The sequence below is a fragment of the Nycticebus coucang genome, chromosome 11, assembly GCF_027406575.1.
Source record: "Nycticebus coucang isolate mNycCou1 chromosome 11, mNycCou1.pri, whole genome shotgun sequence".
Classification (NCBI taxonomy): domain Eukaryota; kingdom Metazoa; phylum Chordata; class Mammalia; order Primates; family Lorisidae; genus Nycticebus; species Nycticebus coucang.
The window spans coordinates 74,583,565-74,603,875 of NC_069790.1; the positions used below are offsets into that span (position 1 = coordinate 74,583,565).

At 37.4% G+C, this 20,311-nt stretch overlaps 1 protein-coding gene across 5 annotated transcripts in view; it reads left to right on the forward strand.

The window, feature by feature from the left end:
* The window catches only part of FAM185A (family with sequence similarity 185 member A), a 63,140-nt gene that overhangs the window by 24,806 nt on the left and 18,023 nt on the right, over nucleotides 1-20,311 (forward strand). For 4 of the 5 annotated variants that reach the window (XM_053608551.1, XM_053608554.1, XM_053608552.1 and 1 more), the window contains exons 6-7: nucleotides 10,021-10,116; nucleotides 14,826-14,960. In XM_053608551.1, coding sequence (XP_053464526.1) covers nucleotides 10,021-10,116; nucleotides 14,826-14,960 — 231 coding nt within the window. The remainder of the gene's footprint in view (nucleotides 1-10,020; nucleotides 10,117-14,825; nucleotides 14,961-20,311) is intronic. The other variant, XM_053608555.1, reaches the window with a different exon arrangement.

Sequence of the window (20,311 nt, forward strand, 5' to 3'; positions counted from 1 at the left end):
GATGGTACACTCATGAAGTGAAATATCATTCAGCCTTTAAGAATATAATAACCTAGCTCTCTAGTTTGCAGTATAGAAATATATTCATGACATTTTTTTTTTATTGTTGGGGATTCATTGAGGGTACAATAAGCCAGGTTACACTGATTGCAATTGTTAGGTAAAGTCCCTCTTGCAATCATGTCTTGCCCCCATAAAGTGTGACACACACCAAGGCCCCACCCACCTCCCTCCTTCCCTCTTTCTGTTCCCCCCCCATAATCATAATTGTCATTAATTGTCCTCATATCAAAATTGAGTACATAGGATTCATGCTTCTCCATTCTTGTGATGCTTTACTAAGAATAATGTCTTCCACGTCCATCCAGGTTAATACGAAGGATGTAAAGTCTCCATTTTTTTTAATGGCTGAATAGTATTCCATGGTATATATATACCACAGCTTGTTAATCCATTCCTGGGTTGGTGGGCATTTAGGCTGTTTCCACATTTTGGCGATTATAAATTGAGCTGCAATAAACAGTCTAGTACAAGTGTCCTTATGATAAAAGGATTTCTTTCCTTCTGGGTAGATGCCCAGTAATGGGATTGCAGGATCAAATGGGAGGTCTAGCTTGAGTGCTTTGAGGTTTCTCCATACTTCCTTCCAGAAAGGTTGTACTAGTTTGCAGTCCCACCAGCAGTGTAAAAGTGTTCCCTTCTCTCCACATCCACGCCAGCATCTGCAGTTTTGAGATTTTGTGATGTGGGCCATTCTCACTGGGGTTAGATGATATCTCAGGGTTGTTTTGATTTGCATTTCTCTAATATAAAGAGATGATGAACATTTTTTCATGTGTTTGTTAGCCATTCGTCTGTCGTCTTTAGAGACAGTTCTATTCATGTCTCTTGCCCATTGATATATGGGATTGTAGGCTTTTTTCATGTGGATTAATTTGAGTTCTCTATAGATCCTAGTTATCAAGCTTTTGTCTGATTGAAAATATGCAAATATCCTTTCCCATTGTGTAGGTTGTTTCTTTGCTTTGGTTATTGTCTCCTTAGCTGTACAGAAGCTTTTCAGTTTAATGAAGTCCCATTTGTTTATTTTTGTTGTTGTTGCAATTGCCATGGCAGTCTTCTTCATGAAGTCTTTCCCCAGGCCAATATCTTCCAGTGTTTTTCCTATGCTTTCTTGGAGGATTTTTATTGTTTCATGCCTTAAGTTTAAGTCCTTTATCCATCTTGAATCCATTTTTGTGAGTGGGGAAAGGTGTGGGTCCAGTTTCAGTCTTTTACATGTAGACGTCCAGTTCTCCCAACACCATTTATTGAATAGGGAGTCTTTCCCCCAAGGTATGTTCTTGTTTGGTTTATCAAAGATTAGGTGGTTGTAAAATGTTAGTTTCATTTCTTGGTTTTCAATTCGATTCCAAGTGTCTATGTCTCTGTTTTTGTGCCAGTACCATGCTGTCTTGAGCACTATGGCTTTGTAGTACAGACTAAAATCTGGTATGCTGATGCCCCCAGCTTTATTTTTGTTACAGAGAACTGCCTTAGCTATACGGGGTTTTTTCCAGTTCCATACAAAACGCAGAATCACTTTTTCCAAATCTTGAAAGTACGATGTTGGTATTTTGATAGGAATGGCATTGAATAGGTAGATTGCTTTGGGAAGTATAGACATTTTAACAATGTTGATTCTTCCCATCCATGAGCATGGTATGTTCTTCCATTTGTTAATATCCTCTGCTATTTTCTTTCTGAGGATTTCATAGTTTTCTTTATAGAGGTCCTTCACCTCCTTCGTTAGGTATATTCCTAGGTATTTCATTTTCTTTGAGACTATGGTGAAGGGAGTTGTGTCCTTAATTAGCTTCTCATCTTGACTGTTATTGGTGTACACAAAGGCTACTGACTTGTGGACATTGGTTTTATATCCTGAAACATTACTGTATTTTTTGATGACTTCTAGGAGTCTTGTGGTTGAGTCTTTGGGGTTCTCTAAGTATAAGATCATGTCGTCAGCAAAGAGGGAGAGTTTGACCTCCTCTGCTCCCATTTGGATTCCCTTGATTTCCTTGTCTTGCCTAATTGTATTGGCTAGAACTTCCAGCACTACGTTGAATAGTAAAGGTGACAGAGGACAACCTTGTCTGGTTCCAGTTCTAAGAGGAAAAGCTTTCAGTTTTACTCCATTCAGTAAAATATTGGCTGTGGGTTTGTCATAGATAGCTTCAATCAGTTTTAGAAATGTGCCACCTATGCCTATACTCTTCAGTGTTCTAATTAGAAAAGGATGCTGGATTTTATCAAATGCTTTTTCTGCATCTATTGAGAGGATCATGTGATCTTTATTTTTGCCTCTGTTAATATGGTGGATAACGTTTATAGACTTGCGTATGTTAAACCAGCCTTGCATCCCTGGGATGAAGCCTACTTGATCATGATGAATGAGTTTTTTGATGATAAGCTGTAATCTATTGGCTAGGATTTTGTTGAGAATTTTTGCGTCTATGTTCATGAGTGATATTGGTCTGAAATTCTCCTTTTTGTTTGGGTCTTTTCCTGGTTTTGGTATCAGGGTGATGTTTGCTTCATAGAATGTGTTGGGGAAGATTCCTTCTTCCTCAATTTTTTGGAATAATTTCTGCAGTACAGGAATAAGCTCTTCCTTGAAGGTTTGATAGAATTCTGGAGTGAAGCCATCTGGACCAGGGCATTTTTTGGTTGGAAGCTTTTTTATTGTTTCTTTGATCTCAGTGCTTGAAATTGGTCTGTTCAGGAGTTCTATTTCTTCCTGGCTGAGTCTAGGGAGAGGGTGTGATTCCAAATATTGATCCATTTCTTTCACATTGTCAAATTTCTGGGCATAGAGTTTCTGGTAGTATTCAGAGATGATCTCTGGTATCTCTGTGGGATCAGTTATTTCCCCTTTATCATTTCTGATTGAGGTTACTAGAGATTTTACTTTTCTATTCCTCGTTAGTCTGGCCAATGGTTTATCTATTTTATTTATTTTTTCAAAAAACCAACTCCTTGTTTCATTAATTTTCTGAATGATTCTTTTGTTTTCAATTTCATTGATCTCTGATTTGATTTTGGATATTTCTTTTCTTCTACTGAGTTTAGGCTTAGATTGTTCTTCTTTTTCCAATTCCATAAGATCTCTTGTGAGATTGTTGATGTGCTCTCTTTCTGTTTTTCGAATGTAGGCATCTAAAGCGATGAATTTTCCTCTCAAAACTGCTTTTGCAGTATCCCACAGGTTTTGGTAGCTTGTGTCTTCATTGTTGTTAAGCTCAAGGAAGTTAATGATTTCCTGTTTTATTTCTTCCTGAACCCATCTGTTATTCAACAGAAGATGGTTTAATTTCCATGCCTTTGTGTGGGGTCAAACGTTTTTGTTAGAGTTGAGTTCCACCTTTAGTGCCTTATGGTCTGAGAAGATACAAGGTAAAATTTCAATTCTTTTGATTCTGTTGATATTTGTTTTGTGTCCCAGGATATGATCAATTTTGGAGAATGTTCCATGGGGTGATGAGAAGAATGTATATTCTTTATCTTTGGGATGGAGTGTTCTATATGCGTCTATCAAGCACAGTTGTTCTAGGGTCTCATTTAAGTCTCTTATATCCTTGTTTAATTTCTGTTTAGAAGATCTGTCCAGCTCTGTAAGAGGAGTGTTAAGGTCCCTTGTTATTATGGTATTATCAGATATCATATTGCTCAGACTGAGTAAGGTCTGTTTCAAGAATCTGGGAGCATTTAAATTGGGTGCATAGATATTTAGAATTGAAATGTCTTCTTTCTTCAATGTCTTCAATGTATTTTTCCCTTGACCAATATAAAGTGACCATCTTTGTCTTTTTTGACTTTAGTTGCTTTAAATCCACATGTATCTGAAAATAAGATTGCAACTCCTCTTTTCTTCTGAATTCCATTTGCCTGAAAAATTGTCTTCCAACCCTTGACTCGGAGCTTTAATTTGTCTTTTGAAGCCAGGTGTATTTCTTGCAGACAGCAAATGGATGGCTTGTGTTTTTTAATCCAGTCAGCCAATCTATGTCTCTTCAGTGGGGAATTCAAGCCATTAACATTTATTGAGATAATTGATAAGTGTGGTAGTATTCTATTCGTCTTATTTGGTGAGAGTCCATTGCTTAGTTTTATCATTTGCGTCAGTGTGGAGGTTTGGTTCTGTCCTTTAATTTCTGAGTTCTTACTTTGCTGCTGATCCATTGTGATGGTCAGTGTGTATAACAGGTTGAAGTATTTCCTGTAGAGCTGGTCTTGTTGTTGCGAATTTCCTCAATGTTTGTATATCCGTAAATGATTTGATTTCTCCATCAATTTTGAAGCTTTGCTTAGCAGGGTACAGAATTCTGGGCTGGAAATTGTTCTGTTTAAGTAGATTAAAGGTAGATGACCATTGTCTTCTTGCTTGGAAAGTTTCATTAGAGAAGTCTGCAGTCACTCTGATGGATTTGCCCCTGTAGGTCAACTGGCGCTTACTCCTGGCAGCTTGCAGAATCTTTTCTTTTGTCTTGACTTTGGACAGGTTCATCACAATGTGTCTTGGAGAAGCTCGGTTAGAGTTGAGGCGACCTGGGGTCCGATAGCCCTCTGAAAGCAGTGTGTCAGAATCTTTGGTGATATTTGGGAAATTTTCTTTTATAATATTCTCTAGTATGGCTTCCATTCCTCTGGGGCATTCTTCTTCCCCTTCTGGAATTCCTATAACTCGTATGTTGGAACACTTCATAAAGTCCCATAATTCTGACAGTGAACGTTCTGCTTTCTCTCTCTTCTTTTCTGCCTCTTTTACTATCTGAGTTATCTCAAAAACTTTGTCTTCTACCTCTGAAATTCTTTCTTCTGCATGGTCTAACCTGTTGCTGATACTTTCCATTGCATCTTTAAGTTCCCTGATTGACTGTTTCATTTCCTTCAGCTCTGCTATATCGTTTTTATTTTCTTCATATCGTTCATCTCTGATTTGATTCTGTTTTTGGATTTCCTTTTGGTTATTTTCCACTTTATTAGCAGTTTCCTTCATTGTTTCCATCATTTCTTTCATTGTTTTCAACATGTGTATTCTAAATTCCCTTTCTGTCATTCCTAACATTTCTGTATAGGTGGAATCCTCTGCAGTAGCTACCTCATGGTCCCTTGGTGAGGTTGTTCTGGACTGGTTCTTCATGTTGGCTGGAGTTTTCTGCTGATTCTTCCTCATGGGTGATTACTTTTATCTGTTTCCTTGCCCTAATTTTCCTTTCACTTCCTCTTGCTCTTTAAGTTCTCGTGCCTGTGGACTAAGGGTTACAGGACCAGAAGGGTAAGAGGGTTGAAGAGCAAAAAAGGGATGAAAGAAAGGAGGACTGAGTGATAAGGAAAAAAATAGAAAAATAGAGAAAGGAGAGGAGGTGGGTAAAGGAATATTGACAAAAAGAAGAGAGGCACAGAAAGAGGGAGACAGAGCAATATAGGTGTACAGTAGGGTACTTTGATACAACCTTAAAAAAAAAACCACCTTCTGGGGGTGCGCAGTTGTAACTTGAGCTGCTCCGCCTTCTATTCATGACATTTTATTAGCTTCAAGTATAAGGTTATAAAGCATTATACTATTATTTCAAACATAGTATTATTACAGTAAGCATTAATTCAGAAATGGAAGGGCAAGAAGGAGAGAAGAAAGGAGGAGGACATAGCAACATTTATCAGCATGTATAGAAGTCAGAGCTTGTTTACTTGTTATAAGCTTCTTCCTTCTAGTATGTCTGGACCCAAACCCTGTTTGTGAGAATCCGTCCCATTTCTACTGACAGCTAGAGCAGGAGATGCCTTGGTTATTTTTCAAGAACTCACTTGTGCTTCTTTATAAGTGAATGAGAATTGCTATTTTTTAAAATAGGGATATAACAGCTAAAGAGGTGAAATAAATAAACAAATAAGGCTATGACATAATTTTTACCCAACTCAGCAAAGTCCTATTTATCTACTTGGTCATGTGCTAGTTAATAAATCTGTGGAAGGAACTCCATTACCCATAGAAAATAGTGAGCAGTCTCAGTGCCTGTGGCTCAAGCAGCTAAGGTGCCAGCCACATACACCTGAGCTGGCGGATTCGAACCCAGCCTGGGCCCGCTAAACAACAATGACAGCTGCAACCAAAAAAAAAATAGCCTGGCATTGTGGCGGGTGCCTGTGGAGGCAGGAGAATCACTTGAGCCCAGGAGTTGGAGATTGCTGTGAGCTGTGATGCCACGGCACTCTACCCAGGGTGACAGCTTGAGGTTCTGTCTCAAAAAGGAAAATAGTGAGCAGTCAAGGTCGATGAAAAGTTATAACTGCCTTAAGACAACTTGTTTCATTTCTTTAAGCAAGAATTTTATATCCATATGTTTACTACTAATGCTACCTTGGAACAAAAATCTGGTTTCAGTAAATTGGTAAATCACTGTCTTATTAAGTAGAATCAAATTTTATATTCTGATTTACAGGGAAGTTAAGATCATTTTCACAAAACAAAATGTTTTGCTCTAGAGCAGGAGTCGGCAGCCCTTGCCTATAAAGCACCAAATAATACTTGTACTAGACTGTTTATTGCAGCTCAATAAATCCCCAACAATAAAAAAAAAAAAATACTTTTGTCTTTTGGGCAATATAGTCTTCTGGACCATGCAGCTCTCCATTGTAACACAAAAACAGCCATTGACAGTACATAGACGAATAGCTATACTTATATATATGTGTTCCAATAAAACTTTATTTAACAAAAAAAATAAAGAATTGAAAAATTCTGGGTTTGGTGCCTTAATCCTAAAGGTGAAAAGTGGGTAATGTTTTAAGATAATGTTATATGGAATTTCTTGATTGGTTGGTTACTGGAGAAAGTTGAAGACAGCTCCACAAATCCTGACAACCTACGTAATTAAAGTGTACTGAGCAATTTGGATTTTGAGGAATTGAGATTAGGAGAAGCAAAACAGTTACAAAGAAACAAAAATTGATTCCTAGGAACCTGAGGGGGGAACTTGTTAGACTGGCTGAGGCTTCAAAGTATTGAAATGGGTCTCAAGAAAAGTTTACGTAGTTGAAATGTATCAGACTTGAGATGATTTAGGTATTATACTACTTGAATTCAGGAGAATAATTAAGTGTCCTCTCTGTGATTCCTTCATAAAAAGAATAAATGTAATTATGATCCTCTGTTTCTAATTTAGGTAATATAAACAATCAGCTTATTAAGTTATCAAGTCATTGGATTTTGTGTATATGTTCAAACCTATTTCAGAACTTTTCTCAGAAGCTGAAGTGCTATTAAGTGCTTAGTGATTATGTATGTCAAAACTTTGATTTTCTTTGGATTTCTATTTTTTAAATAATACCTTTGGAACATTAGGCAATCTTCCAATTAAAATGAGTCAACAGGAGAAAGCAGAGCTTCATAGTAGATAATGGTGGGGTAGGAGGATTTGAGAGAGATTTGCTCACCAAGCTCTATGGTCCCTATAGTGTCTTGCCTCTTCAGAAGGCACTGTCAGAACCTTAGTACTGGTAATTATATCTTTAAGAAAAAGACAGAACATCTCTTTTTAATTTTTTTTTTCCTTTTTGTGCCTTTGATAAGCCCAGCCTCCTTTTTGCACTCTCCCTAATACAGAATACCTAGACAGGACATCCATTTAGAAACCTTTACTTAAGTGACCTTAAAATTCCGCCTTTTCAAGTCCTATGTCCTATGTGTAAAATTTGTTCCTTGTTCTTGCGATTAGTATAGTTTTGTAAGTGTATACATCAGGTTACAGAAATCAAGAAATATCTTTCGTGTTGCTCTTCCTCATATTTATATTTTGAAACTCAAGCATAAAATTATGAAAGTTAAGAACTTTAATGTTTTTGACTAACTTTAAGAGCGTTTTCCATTTGTTTGAAGAAAATAGTTAAGTTTAGAACTTTAGCCTTTAAAACTTAGTTGTTACTCACTGCCACTAGAAAGGCTATATTACCAATTTCTGTTTCTTTGGTTGTATGTAGTGTTAGCTGGTGGTTGACATCAGTTTTTCCCTTTTGTGTATTTAATGTTCCAAGAAAACTCAATGGTCTCTGTCAGACTAACAAGATCTTTGCCCAGAATTATAATGATCGAAAACTCTCTGTGATAATCTGCTTATTCCTACCACTGTCTGGACTCAGATCTCTGTTCACTTATTAATCACCCTCTATTGCATATTTCCCTTAAAAATTTCTCCCATATCTATAGAATTTATCCTTTTGTGACTCCAAATATAAAAGAAATTCTATAAATGAAACCTTAATTTTACTCTTGATAATTAGTTGGAGTTTCAACATTACGAAGAACAAAAGTAGAGTATTTCACTGCAATTTTAAAAAAGATATCCTTATACTGTCTCTTTTGAAAATATATCATAAATTTTAATTTTCTTTTTTGATAGCCTGCCAGGGATGGGCCATTATCAGAGCTCCAGACTGATTACATGAGGATATAATTAGTTTGTGGCTTCAGATGTAATTATTTAGCTGTTGTTTATTTCCCACTTGGGAGGGAAAAAAGAAGTAAAAGTATTGTTTATGAGCCACTTGAAAATCTTAGGGTTTTTTTTTTTTTCCATCCCTCCTGGGGAAAGCAAGAAATCAAACTAATGTTTAAATACTTTCCTTTGTTCTGTCTGGGATAACACACACATTCTGTAGTCCACATTTTTTTTTTTTTACCATAGTGTATGTTTTACTTGGCTTTTTTCAGGATTCAGTAAGAGGTTTTAAAAGGAGTTTCTGCTTGTGCTTAAGCAGTGAAATAGTCATCTTTGTCCAGTTACTTTATGTTACTTATCTCTAGTGATAACATGTCCCAGCATCAGTGTTTACTTTTGAAACTTGAAAACTAATTAAATTGGGTCTGATAAAGGACATTTTTCAGTATAGATTGGAGATGAATTATTATAAATGATCTCAGAGCTAGATTTTGAATAGCTTATTCCAAAATTATTGTCTTTGTTGAGAGTAATTTAAAGTTTCTTTTAAAGAAAAATGTATATAGATATACAAATGTTTTCTCTCCACATCTTATAAAAAGTATGATATAATTTTTACCCTACTCTCTCCTTAGCTTCCACTTTGAAGTAATAAAGGCTCCTGATAAAATATACTTTTAAAAAGGTCTCACTAAAAAGAATATGGTTTGGCCTTTTCCAGGCAGTCAGATAGAATATTCAATTATAGGTTCAGTTGCCACAGGAGAAGAAGGAAAAATCACTTACCAGTCTCTTACTTCCTCATGAACTTGAAATACTGGCTGATTGAAAACTGGGGTCATGGATGAAAGAGGGAAATTGAGCGTGAAATCAGCCCTACTTTAATTATGATTTTTTTACCTTAACTTAAAGATGTCTGTTTAATCTCAGAAACATGAAAAGAAATATAACATGTAAACAAGCTTCACCTACTCTTCAAATAATTCCTCTTCTCACCCCTTGATGTCCTTCTAAAAAATACAGCAAAACCAATGTAACCTTTTATGACTAGGAACACTAGAACTAAAATTTTAGTTCTAGCAAATTTGCTAAAAGAAAAAGTTATGAGAGGTCTTGATTTTTTTGTTAACTTTGCTACTTTTATATGACTGTATATGGGATAGAATTCTTTGGTAATTATTGGAAGTTTTACAAAATTTGTCAATATGACAATAAACCAAATACATCCATGACACTTTGTGGCCTTTTGCTTGCACACTGACTTCCCTCCTTATTAGGTTTTAAAGTAAATGTGTAGAGATAAATTATTCAGGTTCCTATAAATGTAGAGGTTTTTAATAAGTTATCTAGATATAGATTTATAGATTTCTGATACTGTTAACATTTTAATGAAAATGATGGCATTGCTAGGAGGAAAAATACACAATTTTACAAGGGTCTTAGCTCCTTTTCCTCTTACTAAAGTAGAGCCTTTTATTTCAAGTTAACAATTCCATTTACTCAAGTAAGAATGATTCTACTTATGGTTTTTCCTTCTTCCCAGATTCATCCTCTGGATCTTTAAAAGCCTCAACTCATCAGGGTGCCATAGATGTTTATGTCAGCCAACTGGGGAAAGTGGAACTGAAATCCCATAAAGGTTAGCCAAATGGAATGTTTTATTTTGACATACAGTGTAAGGAAGGTTTATGTAACACTTAGGAAACAGACGGTCAAATTATCTATACTGACCTAGAAATCTCAAGAAAATGTCTTCTGATAGAACTTGATTTAAAGACCAATCTACTTGCCCTCTGGACCAATGATTTCTAAAATTTTGGGGACAGATGGCTGTCTTTTCCTTTGTACTACAAACAAAAATGTTGTAACATTTTGACAATTATTGTGGACCTTTATTATTTTAATGTCGCTATGTAGGTTTTTCAGTTTAGTCTTATTTCTAAAATAGAATATTCTTTGGAGGGAAAATGTTTTCATACATTCTTTTGGGAGCTTTTTTACCAGTCTATAAGTGGTCCTGCTCAGGCTGTCAATGTAGATAGAGTAATACATATCAAAGTGCAATCCTGAAATAAAAGTTATCACCAGGATGGGCCTCTAAACTAATTGTTGACTTAGTCTTTTGAAGTATCAAGCCTTATGTATAATGTGTTTCTCTATATAATTTAATTTCTAATACAAACAACTTATCCTAAGAGCCTAGATCTTTCATTAAAAATGGTATACTTTAGCCGGGTGAGGTGGCTCACACTTGCAATCCTAGGACTCTGGGAGGCCAAGATGGGTGGGTTGCTTGAGCTCAGGAATTCTAGACCAGCCTGAACAAGAGTAAGACCCTATCTCTACTAAAAATAGAAAAACTAGCTGGGTATTGTGGGCACTTGTAGTCACAGCTGCTTGAGAAGCCAAAGCAGGAGAATCACTTGAACCCAGTACTTTGAGGTTACTGTGAGCTGTGATGACAAAGCAAATAGAAAACTTTAAAACTTTTGAAGGTCATTAATCTTCATTTAAATGCTTTAGAGTATTATTCGGAACATTGTTCTAATAAGCTGTAGAAATAGCATATGATTTTACAAAATTTGATTAGGATTACAATTGTTTGTTTTCTCTGCCATATTACTGGCAGAAGCTTAAAGATTTGTGTCTTACTTCAGATCTCTTAATTCTCACCACAGTTGGGAAAGGCAATTTTTTTTCAGTAATGGAAAGTTATTCAGGCCTCTGTTGCTTAATGGTCAGTAAAATATCTGGAATCCATTCCAACTCTGCCACCGTCTTGCTGTAGGCTTCAGAGCTAGCCACTTGATCCTCTTAGGTCTTTACCATTTTGGCAAGTGAAAAACAAAACAATATAATGCTTGTTTTCTTTTCGCTTATGGAATGTTAATATGACGACCTTATTGATTCATTCATAAAGTTTATGCTTCGGCCTGGAAGTCATACTTAAAGTTGAGTACTGACTTTTCTACTTAACATTTTGTCCCTAGGAAAATCACCAATCTTAACACAGTGTGCTTTCAATAAATGATACTATTAGTATTAATTCATTTTTGAATTTTGAAGGAGGTAGTATTGATGTCAACCATGAAGAAGTTCATGAAGTGAAAAGAGGTTGAAGGTAAAACAAGAGCTCTAAAAACGATAGTGATAAACATGGGACATTAGGAAAATTTTCAGATCATGAGAAGTCTTAAACAGCTGTGAAATTTTGGTAATGATAGTTGTTTTTTTAAAGATGCAGAGGGAGATGGGATAGAGCTCTTTTCTCTGCAAAGATCTCATACATTTAAGATGTTATTCATTTAACAACAGAAAAAAATGGGGCGGCACCTGTGGCTCAGGTGGTAGGGCGCCGGCCCCATATAGCGAGGGTGGTGGGTTCAAACCCGGCCCCAGCCAAACTGCAACCAAAAAAAAAATAGCTGGGTGTTGTGGCGGGCGCCTGTAGTCCCCGCTGCTCGGGAGGCTGAGGCAAGAGAATTGCTTAAGCCCAGGAGTTGGAGGTTGCTGTGAGCTGTGTGAGGCCATGGTTCTACCGAGGGCCATAAAGTGAGACTCTGTCTCTACAAAAAAAAAAAAAAAAAGAACAGAAAAATTATTCGTAACATTATCACATTTGATAATTTTTAAATTCCTAGATAAGAGCTTTTTAAAACCATGATTTTCTACTTAGGAAAGTATGTTTGGTAAAAAAAAAAAATGTATGTTCTATTCATTCTGAAATCTTCCAGGATTGTTTTTCTTTTATTTCATTTTTTCCTAAAGCCCTCATCTGTTGTTATGGGGAATTTCCTGTTAGTAGTTTACATTGGAACCCTTAAAAGCAATTTGTATTTTAGTAAAATAAACAAGTTACAGTGATATGCTTTGTTTATCATTTTTTTAAAGAGTTGATATGCGAGTTTATCAGTCTTACCCCAAACTTCCAGCTCCAGTTAGGAAGACTGAGAAGATACAAAATTACTTAAGGAAGCTTAAGTGATATTAAGCAGACTAGAAGGAAAACCATGGCCCATAACCAAATACGTTCTAAAGGAATCCGTATAACTTTCACAGCAGATGTCATCCAAACTGTCGTTGTCCACAGAGATGGAGTTAATGCTTCATGGTAGTGCCCTTTTACCTACTTTATTTGATGAGAAACTTTTTCAGAAGTATGTTGGTGAATTTACAGTGCAACTCACATAATTGTTTTGAAAAATGATTCCATAGCCAAAAAGTTTCTGCACAGCTAAGGATACAACAATTAAACCAAACAGATAACTTTCAGAATGGGAAAAGATATTTGCATGTGACGAATCTGACAAAGGGTTGATAACCAAAGTCTATAAAGAACTCCAATTAATAAACAAGAAAAGAGTAAACAATCCCATTTATAAATGCGCAAGAGACATGAACAGAACCTTCTCTGAAAAAGACAGACAATGGCTAAAAACACATGAAAAACATGTTCATTGTCCCTAATCATCAGAGAAATGCAAATCAAAACCACTTTGAGATATCACCTAACCCCAGTGAGAATAGCCTAAATCATAAAGTCCCAAAGCTGCAGATACTGCCACAGTTATGGAGAAAAGGGAACACTTTTACACTGTTGGTGCAGTTGCAAACTGATACAGCCTCTTTGGGAAGAAGTATGAAGAATCCTCAAAGAGCTAAAAGTAGACCTTCCATTTGATCCCACAATCCTATTACTAGGTATCTACCCAGAAGAAAAAAAATTATTTTACCATAAAGATATCTGCACTAGAATATTTATCGTAGCTCAATTCACAATTGCTGAGATGGGGAAACAACCTCAATGCCCATCAACCCAGGAATGGATTAACAAACTGTAGTATATGTATAACATGGAATACTATTTATCCATTAAAAAGATGGAGACTTTACATCTTTTGTATTAACCTGGATAGAGTTGGATGGAGCTGAAGAACATTCTCCTTAGTAAAGTATCACAAGAATGGAAAAGCAAGTATCTAATGTATTTAAAACCAATATGAAACCAATAGATGAGCAAAGACACATCCACACAAGAGAAAACACAGGTCACATGGGGGCAGGCAGGGGCAGGAGGAAAGGGAGAGAGGAAAAAAGGAAGAGGGATTGGTGTGCTCTCACGTAATGGGTACAATGCAGAGGTATATGGCCCACCTACAGAGTGAAGGGAGCAACTACAATGTGGACTTCTAATAAATGCAAACTATGTAACCAAAACGTTTGTACCCTCATATTAACCTGAAATTTTAAAAAAGAAAATAATAATTTCATAGCTAACAGAGTACTTTTTCTGATTTACTCCTTCAAAGCTTAAATTGTCAATCAGATTCAAATGGAATAAAGGTGAGGTACCTGAAATCCTCTCAAAAGAAATAATTCATCAGTTGGAATTCAAATAATCCTTTTTTATCCCTAGGGACAAGGTCTCTCTCTGTCTCCTATGCTTAAGTACAGTGGTGCCATCATAGCTAACTGTAGCCCCAAATTCCTGGGCTCAAATGATCTTCCTGCCCCAGCCTCCTGAGTAGCTAGCTGGGACTACAGGCAAGTGCCATCACATCTGGCTATTTTTTTTTTTTTTAATTTCTTAGAGGCAGGGGTCTCGCTATGTTGCCCTGGATGCTATCAAGCTCCTGGCTTCAAGTGATCCTCCTATCTCAGCCTCCCAAAGTTCTGAGATTTCAGGCTTGAGCCACTGCACCCAGCCACACAAGGGCATGGCTGCTTTTTTTCACACTGTTACTTTTCCTCACATACAAGGCACAACTGTGAAAGTAGAGAGCTCAGGGTTCAAGTTGTATTATAATGATAAATGGAGACACAAGTCTTGCAGTATAATGACGCAGCAGTGTATGAAATACCAACAGCGGTTAAAAGCATGGGCTTTGTATTTAATGAGCTGAGTCTAAGTTCCAACAGTAATGGGTTCTCTATAAAATTAGGATGATAATAACTCATAAAGTTGACAAGGGAATTAAGAACATAACATAATTAGATATCTGGCTTTTAGCAAATGCTCAGTGGTAAATCCTCCCTATAAGTTACACGTGTAGTAACTTTCTGATATTGGATGAACTGGATAGGGCTATTGGCAAAAGAAGAATTAGTAGCTCACAATATCCTAATGACACATGCTCTTGACAGAAGTCACGGTAAATGCCTCGAGAGGAAGGAATCTTTGACCAGCTGGGAGTAAGGAAAAGGCACTACTATTTAAAATACTATATGATGAGTAGTTAAAACAGTACACCAGGAGCAGTGCTACCCTTTCAATCAAATGTATAATAAAGTCTGGTACTTTTGATTTCTTTGCATTAAGAAATAAGCTCACCTCTAAATTTATTACAGGTTCTATTATTGTCAAGGTCCCATCTTCTCTTCCAGCTTCTTTACAGTTATCAGGAAAAGAGGTTGATGTGAACTCAGAAGTCCATGTTCAGGAAATGGCTGAAGCTCATAAAGATGATGGTGTAACAATTACAGGTAAGGAGGCTGCACTTTGCTATGTCAGATGAATAGTCGTTTTCTGTACATAGTAGAAATTTGGTATTCCTAACTGCAATTTTAATTTTTTTATCCTTTTCCATGTCACATTCTAGTTTTGATACTTTTTCTTCTAGTTGTTTATCAGTAACATGATGCAGACATTTAAAAGAACTAATTCAGTTATTTAGGAACACTCATTAGTTCACACTGGGTAAACTTGATTTCAATATTTTCTGAAAGAGCTGCGTTCTAATTCTCTAACTTAAAAATCACCTGAATGTATATATTATAATGCAATATTTAAAGATAACCTTATATGATTGGAATAAATAGGAACTTGGTTTGATGTGCATATTATAAATGTGCTCTTTTTTTGAGATAGAGTCTCACTTTGTTGCACTGGGTAGAGTGCCATGGCATTATAGCTCACAGCAACCTCAAATTCTTGGGCTCAAGAGATCTTCTTGCCTCTTGCTCTTTTAATACAACAAATTCTTTTTTTTTTTTGTAGAGACAGAGTCTCACTGTACCGCCCTCGGTAGAGTGCCGTGGCGTCACACGGCTCACAGCAACCTCTAACTCTTCGGCTTACGCGATTCTCTTGCCTCAGCCTCCCGAGTAGCTGGGACTACAGGCGCCCGCCACAACACCCGGCTATTTTTTTGTTGCAGTTTGGCCGGGGCTGGGTTTGAACCCGCCACCCTCGGCATATGGGGCCAGTGCCCTACTCACTGAGCCACAGGCGCCGCCCGATTTTTCTTTTTTTATTGTTGGAGATTCATTGAGGGTACAATAAGCCAGGTTACACTGATTGCAATTGTTAGGTAAAGTCCCTCTTGCAATCATGTCTTGCCCCCATAAAGTGTGACACACACCGAGGCCCCACCCCCCTTCCTCCTTCCCTCTTTCTGTTTCCCCCCCCATAACCATAATTGTCATTAATTGTCCTCATATCAAAATTCACTACATAGGATTCATGCTTCTCCATTCTTGTGATGCTTTACTAAGAATAATGTCTTCCACATCCATCCAGGTTAATACGAAGGATGTAAAGTCTCCATTTTTTTAATGGCTGAATAGTATTCCATGGTATACATATACCACAGCTTGTTAATCCATTCCTGGGTTGGTGGGCATTTAGGCTGTTTCCACATTTTGGCGATTGTAAATTGAGCTGCAATAAACAGTCTAGTACAAGTGTCCTTATGATAAAAGGATTTTTTTCCTTCTGGGTAGATGCCCAGTAATGGGATTGCAGGATCAAATGGGAGGTCTAGCTTGAGTGCTTTGAGGTTTCTCCATACTTCCTTCCAGAAAGGTTGTACTAGTTTGCAGTCCCACCAGCAGTGTAAAAGTGTTCCCTTCTCTCCACATCCACGCCAGCATCTGCAGTTTTGAGATTTTGTGATGTGGGCCATTCTCACTGGGGTTAGATGATATCTCAGGGTTGTTTTGATTTGCATTTCTCTAATATATAGAGATGATGAACATTTTTTCATGAATACAACAAATTCTTAATCCTACAAATGTGAATAGCTTTTGCATGCTTTTCATCACATCTGGCTATACTAATGGCTGATACTATTTTTTAATGTTTATTTTTTTAATGAACAAAAAAATTAAAACTGGTGAAGTTTTCCTTTAAGTCCTACCAGAGTGGCATCAAGAAGGACACTTAAACTGTTCATGGATGAAAGCTTTTAGCTTACCCAGGAGATACTGACTAGGAAAAGGAAATGTGTGGGGAGAAAGAGGTGGGGTGGTTTTCAGAAGATCAAATTTCAGTTTTAAATATTCAGTGTATATGTTATGTAAGTTGAGAAAGTAGTCTGTTAAAAATCATAGAGCATTAACAAAGAGCATAATAGGAATAAACATAATACCCATAAACTCCCAGATCTGACTCAATGGGCTGGCTCTTAGTTACATGGTGAAAACTTGATAAAAAGTACAATTACACATAGCTTAATGAAGGGGATATGTCCTGAGAAATGCATCAGGAGATTTCACCATCATGCAAAGGTCTAGAGCAGCAGTTCTCAACCTGTGGGTCGCGACCCCTTTGTAACAATGAAAATACATCCTGCATATCAGATATTTACCTTATAATTCATGACAGTAGCAAAATTATAGTTATGAAGTAGCAACAAAAATAATTTTATGGTTGGGGGTCACCACAACATGAGGGACTGTATTAAAGGGTCATGGCATGAGGAGGCATTAGGAAGGTTGAGAACCACTGCTTTAGAGTGTACTTACACAAAACTAGACAGCATAGCCTACTCTACATCTAGGCTTTATGGGATCATGCACTGCTCCTATGCCACAAACCTGTATGGCAGGTTACTGTACTGAATAAATTATCCTTAGCTTAGTGTAAATACTAAGCCGGTAGCACAGTCATTGATTATCAAGTATTGTGTATATACATAATGCATGTGTTCTAACTTTATATGACTGGCAGGGCAGTAGCTTTGTTCACACCAGGGTTACCACAAACAGGCGAGTAATGCACAGTGATTCCACCGTTGACTGAAACATCATTATGAGGTACATGACTGCACATCAAATGTGGTAACAATCAACTTGTTGTCATCTTATGGCATGAGTTTGATAAAGAGCCAACTGAGTTACCTATTTTTGCTCCCAGTGATCTAAAGCAATAACACAATTTGTTTAACAGTGCTCTGAATCATAACATAATCAAATTATTTACACACATAAATATGCTTGAGTTATACGTGAATGCTGTTTTGTCATATTTTCATTCTTTTACTCATGGAAGCAATATGCCTTTCTGAAATTTAGATTTAGTTTTAAAACTCTAGTCTCTTACTGTAGCCATTATTTCTATGCATGTAACTTTCAGATCATTATGATCTGCAGACCTGATCTCTTTATTGTTCTTGCCCATTTCCATTCCATTAAACCAGTACTACCTCAAGCTTAATATATTTAAAATCAAAATTGTCTTTCCCTGGCCTAGCTCCTCTTCCTGTCTTCCCTACTTTTGTTCCATCAGTTACCTAGCATTTATTAAGGCAGGCACTGCCAGAAAATAGGAGTGCAAAGGTACCATACAGTGTGGTCTCCGCCTTCTGAGGAGCTTACACTCTGTCATCTCACAGGGAAAGACAGACAAACCAGTGAATCCTATATGGGGGCTCAATGTTATAATAAAGTATGGTATGTGTGCAGTGCTGTGAGAATGTAGAGGTGATACATCTAAATTAGACTAGCAAGGTGAGTTTGAGGAAGTGAGAGAAGTCACCTATGACCAGCGTGTAGAGAGAAAAAGGGAAAGTGGTATGCAAGGAGGCTGAAGAGTTTGGAAGAGGTCAGATCGCAGAGGGCCAGTTTGGAGTTTATATTAAGGACATTGCAAAGCCCTTGGAATTTTAACTTAGGCTTCACTTAGGTTTGTATATTACAAAAGTCACTCTATTGAGTGGAGAAAGGTTAGAAAGAACTATGGTAGATGAAGGGAAAGTTAATTAGCACAGATGTCCCAAAGATTTTTGGCACTAGGGACTGGTTTCATGGAAGACAATTTTTTCATGGCCTGGGGTGGGGAGGAGGTGGTTTCAGGAGGATTCGGGTGCATTACCTCACCTCAGATCACCAGGCATTGGATTCTCATAAGGAGTGCACACAGTACGGTAGGGTTTGTGGTCCTGTGATTCCTATGAGAGTCTAATGCCGCCTCTGGTCTGCCTGGAGGTGGAGCTCTGACAGTGAACAGTGGGGGGCAGCAGTAAACACAACTTAAGCTTCACTTGCTTGCCTGCCACTCCCCTCCTATTGTGCAGCCCTGTTCCTTAGGGCCACAGACTAGTACTGGTCTTCCGCCTGAGGATTGGAGACCACAGCATTAGCAGGTTACTGTAGTAATTAGGAGAAAGAGTATAGGGGCTTGGACACTACAGTGAGCTGTCTTTAACTCAGCAAACACATAAATAGGCCTTCAGCAAATTTTGGTTGAAGAAAAAGACAAATGAACACTATGAGGAAGACGCAGGCTTATCTTATTGGGTCTTATGAAGCTCCTTGGCCTCTTTAGTTCTTTTGTGTGCAATTATTATGTCTTAAACTCTGGCCCCTACTTTCTGTACCCGGAAGGGCCCCACTGCAGAATAAATATTCATTTTCCTGCTCATAGTGCAAGAATCTAGGTTTTGATCAACGAAGTCCTTTTGTAGAGTAGCACAGGATATACTGTGCGGTTGGGCCTCAGGTAGACTTGTACGTGGTCTCTGATTTAAATCCCCTAGAGTAATAGTGTGTGTGTAGGGTGGGGGGGACCTGAAGACAGCAGCAGTCTTCTCTTAAAGAGAAACTTTCATATTTCATTTTGATGCTACAACTGTTCAGTGCCCAAAAGGCCACAGGCCCTATGTATAAAGTGGGTGAAATAATTTAAGAGGCCTCAAAAATCAGGGCAGATTTTTCTTTTTGGTAGAGGTTTCCAATCTGAAACCCAATTTTGGAAATAATGAGCAGCTTCATATGTGAGCTGTTATTATAGGCAGCTGAGCTCAGCTCCTCTGGGTCTTCCTCATAAGAGCCTATGAGGCACAGAAACAGAAATACTTTCGCTGCTAAAAAGTCTGGACTTTATCTGTAGCATGACTTCTCCTGGATAATTTCTGCAAGAAGCCATGCCAGTAAAACTTAGTCCCTTTGTCTCAGGCTTCCCACAGGGTTTTGATGTGTCACCCTGTAATTTTATTTGATTTCCTGCTCCATGGTTTCCCTTGCTATTGCAAGTTGTCTAATTCTTAACAGTGATTTACATGTATCATGTACTATTTTGAGGTCAAAAGAAAGCTTAGGACTCTCTTAGACTAAAATATTTACCTACTCAAAAGCTATGCACGAGTTTGTGGTATGGGTGTATTCTCAGGCGGTTTATCTGAGCCTTGATTCTAAGTTTCGTGCTCTACTCATATATGACAAATTCGACATGTAAATAGCTTAGGTAAGATATTCCTAAGAAAGAGCTGACTTCCCTATGGGTTTTAGACTTGGTTCATCAACTTAGAGATGAAACCTGACTGTGGAATATCAAGCTATTCTCCAAGCCTAGACAGGCATGTGGTACAAAGTCCCTTTGTCTTAAAACTCTGCAGTTTAGATGTTAAATGACTTAAAGAGTATTAGTTGTGGAAAAGTGTGTTGCCACTCAAAGGACTGGTGCTTATCATCATCTGCATAGTAAGGAAGCTGCCACTACTGGGTTTATTTCATTTTAGTCAAATTGAAAATATAAAGCACTTATTATTTTTTATAACAAATTCATTTTGGATCAAAGTAAACCACCAAGTCAGAAGAGAGTTCTCAGCTTGTGT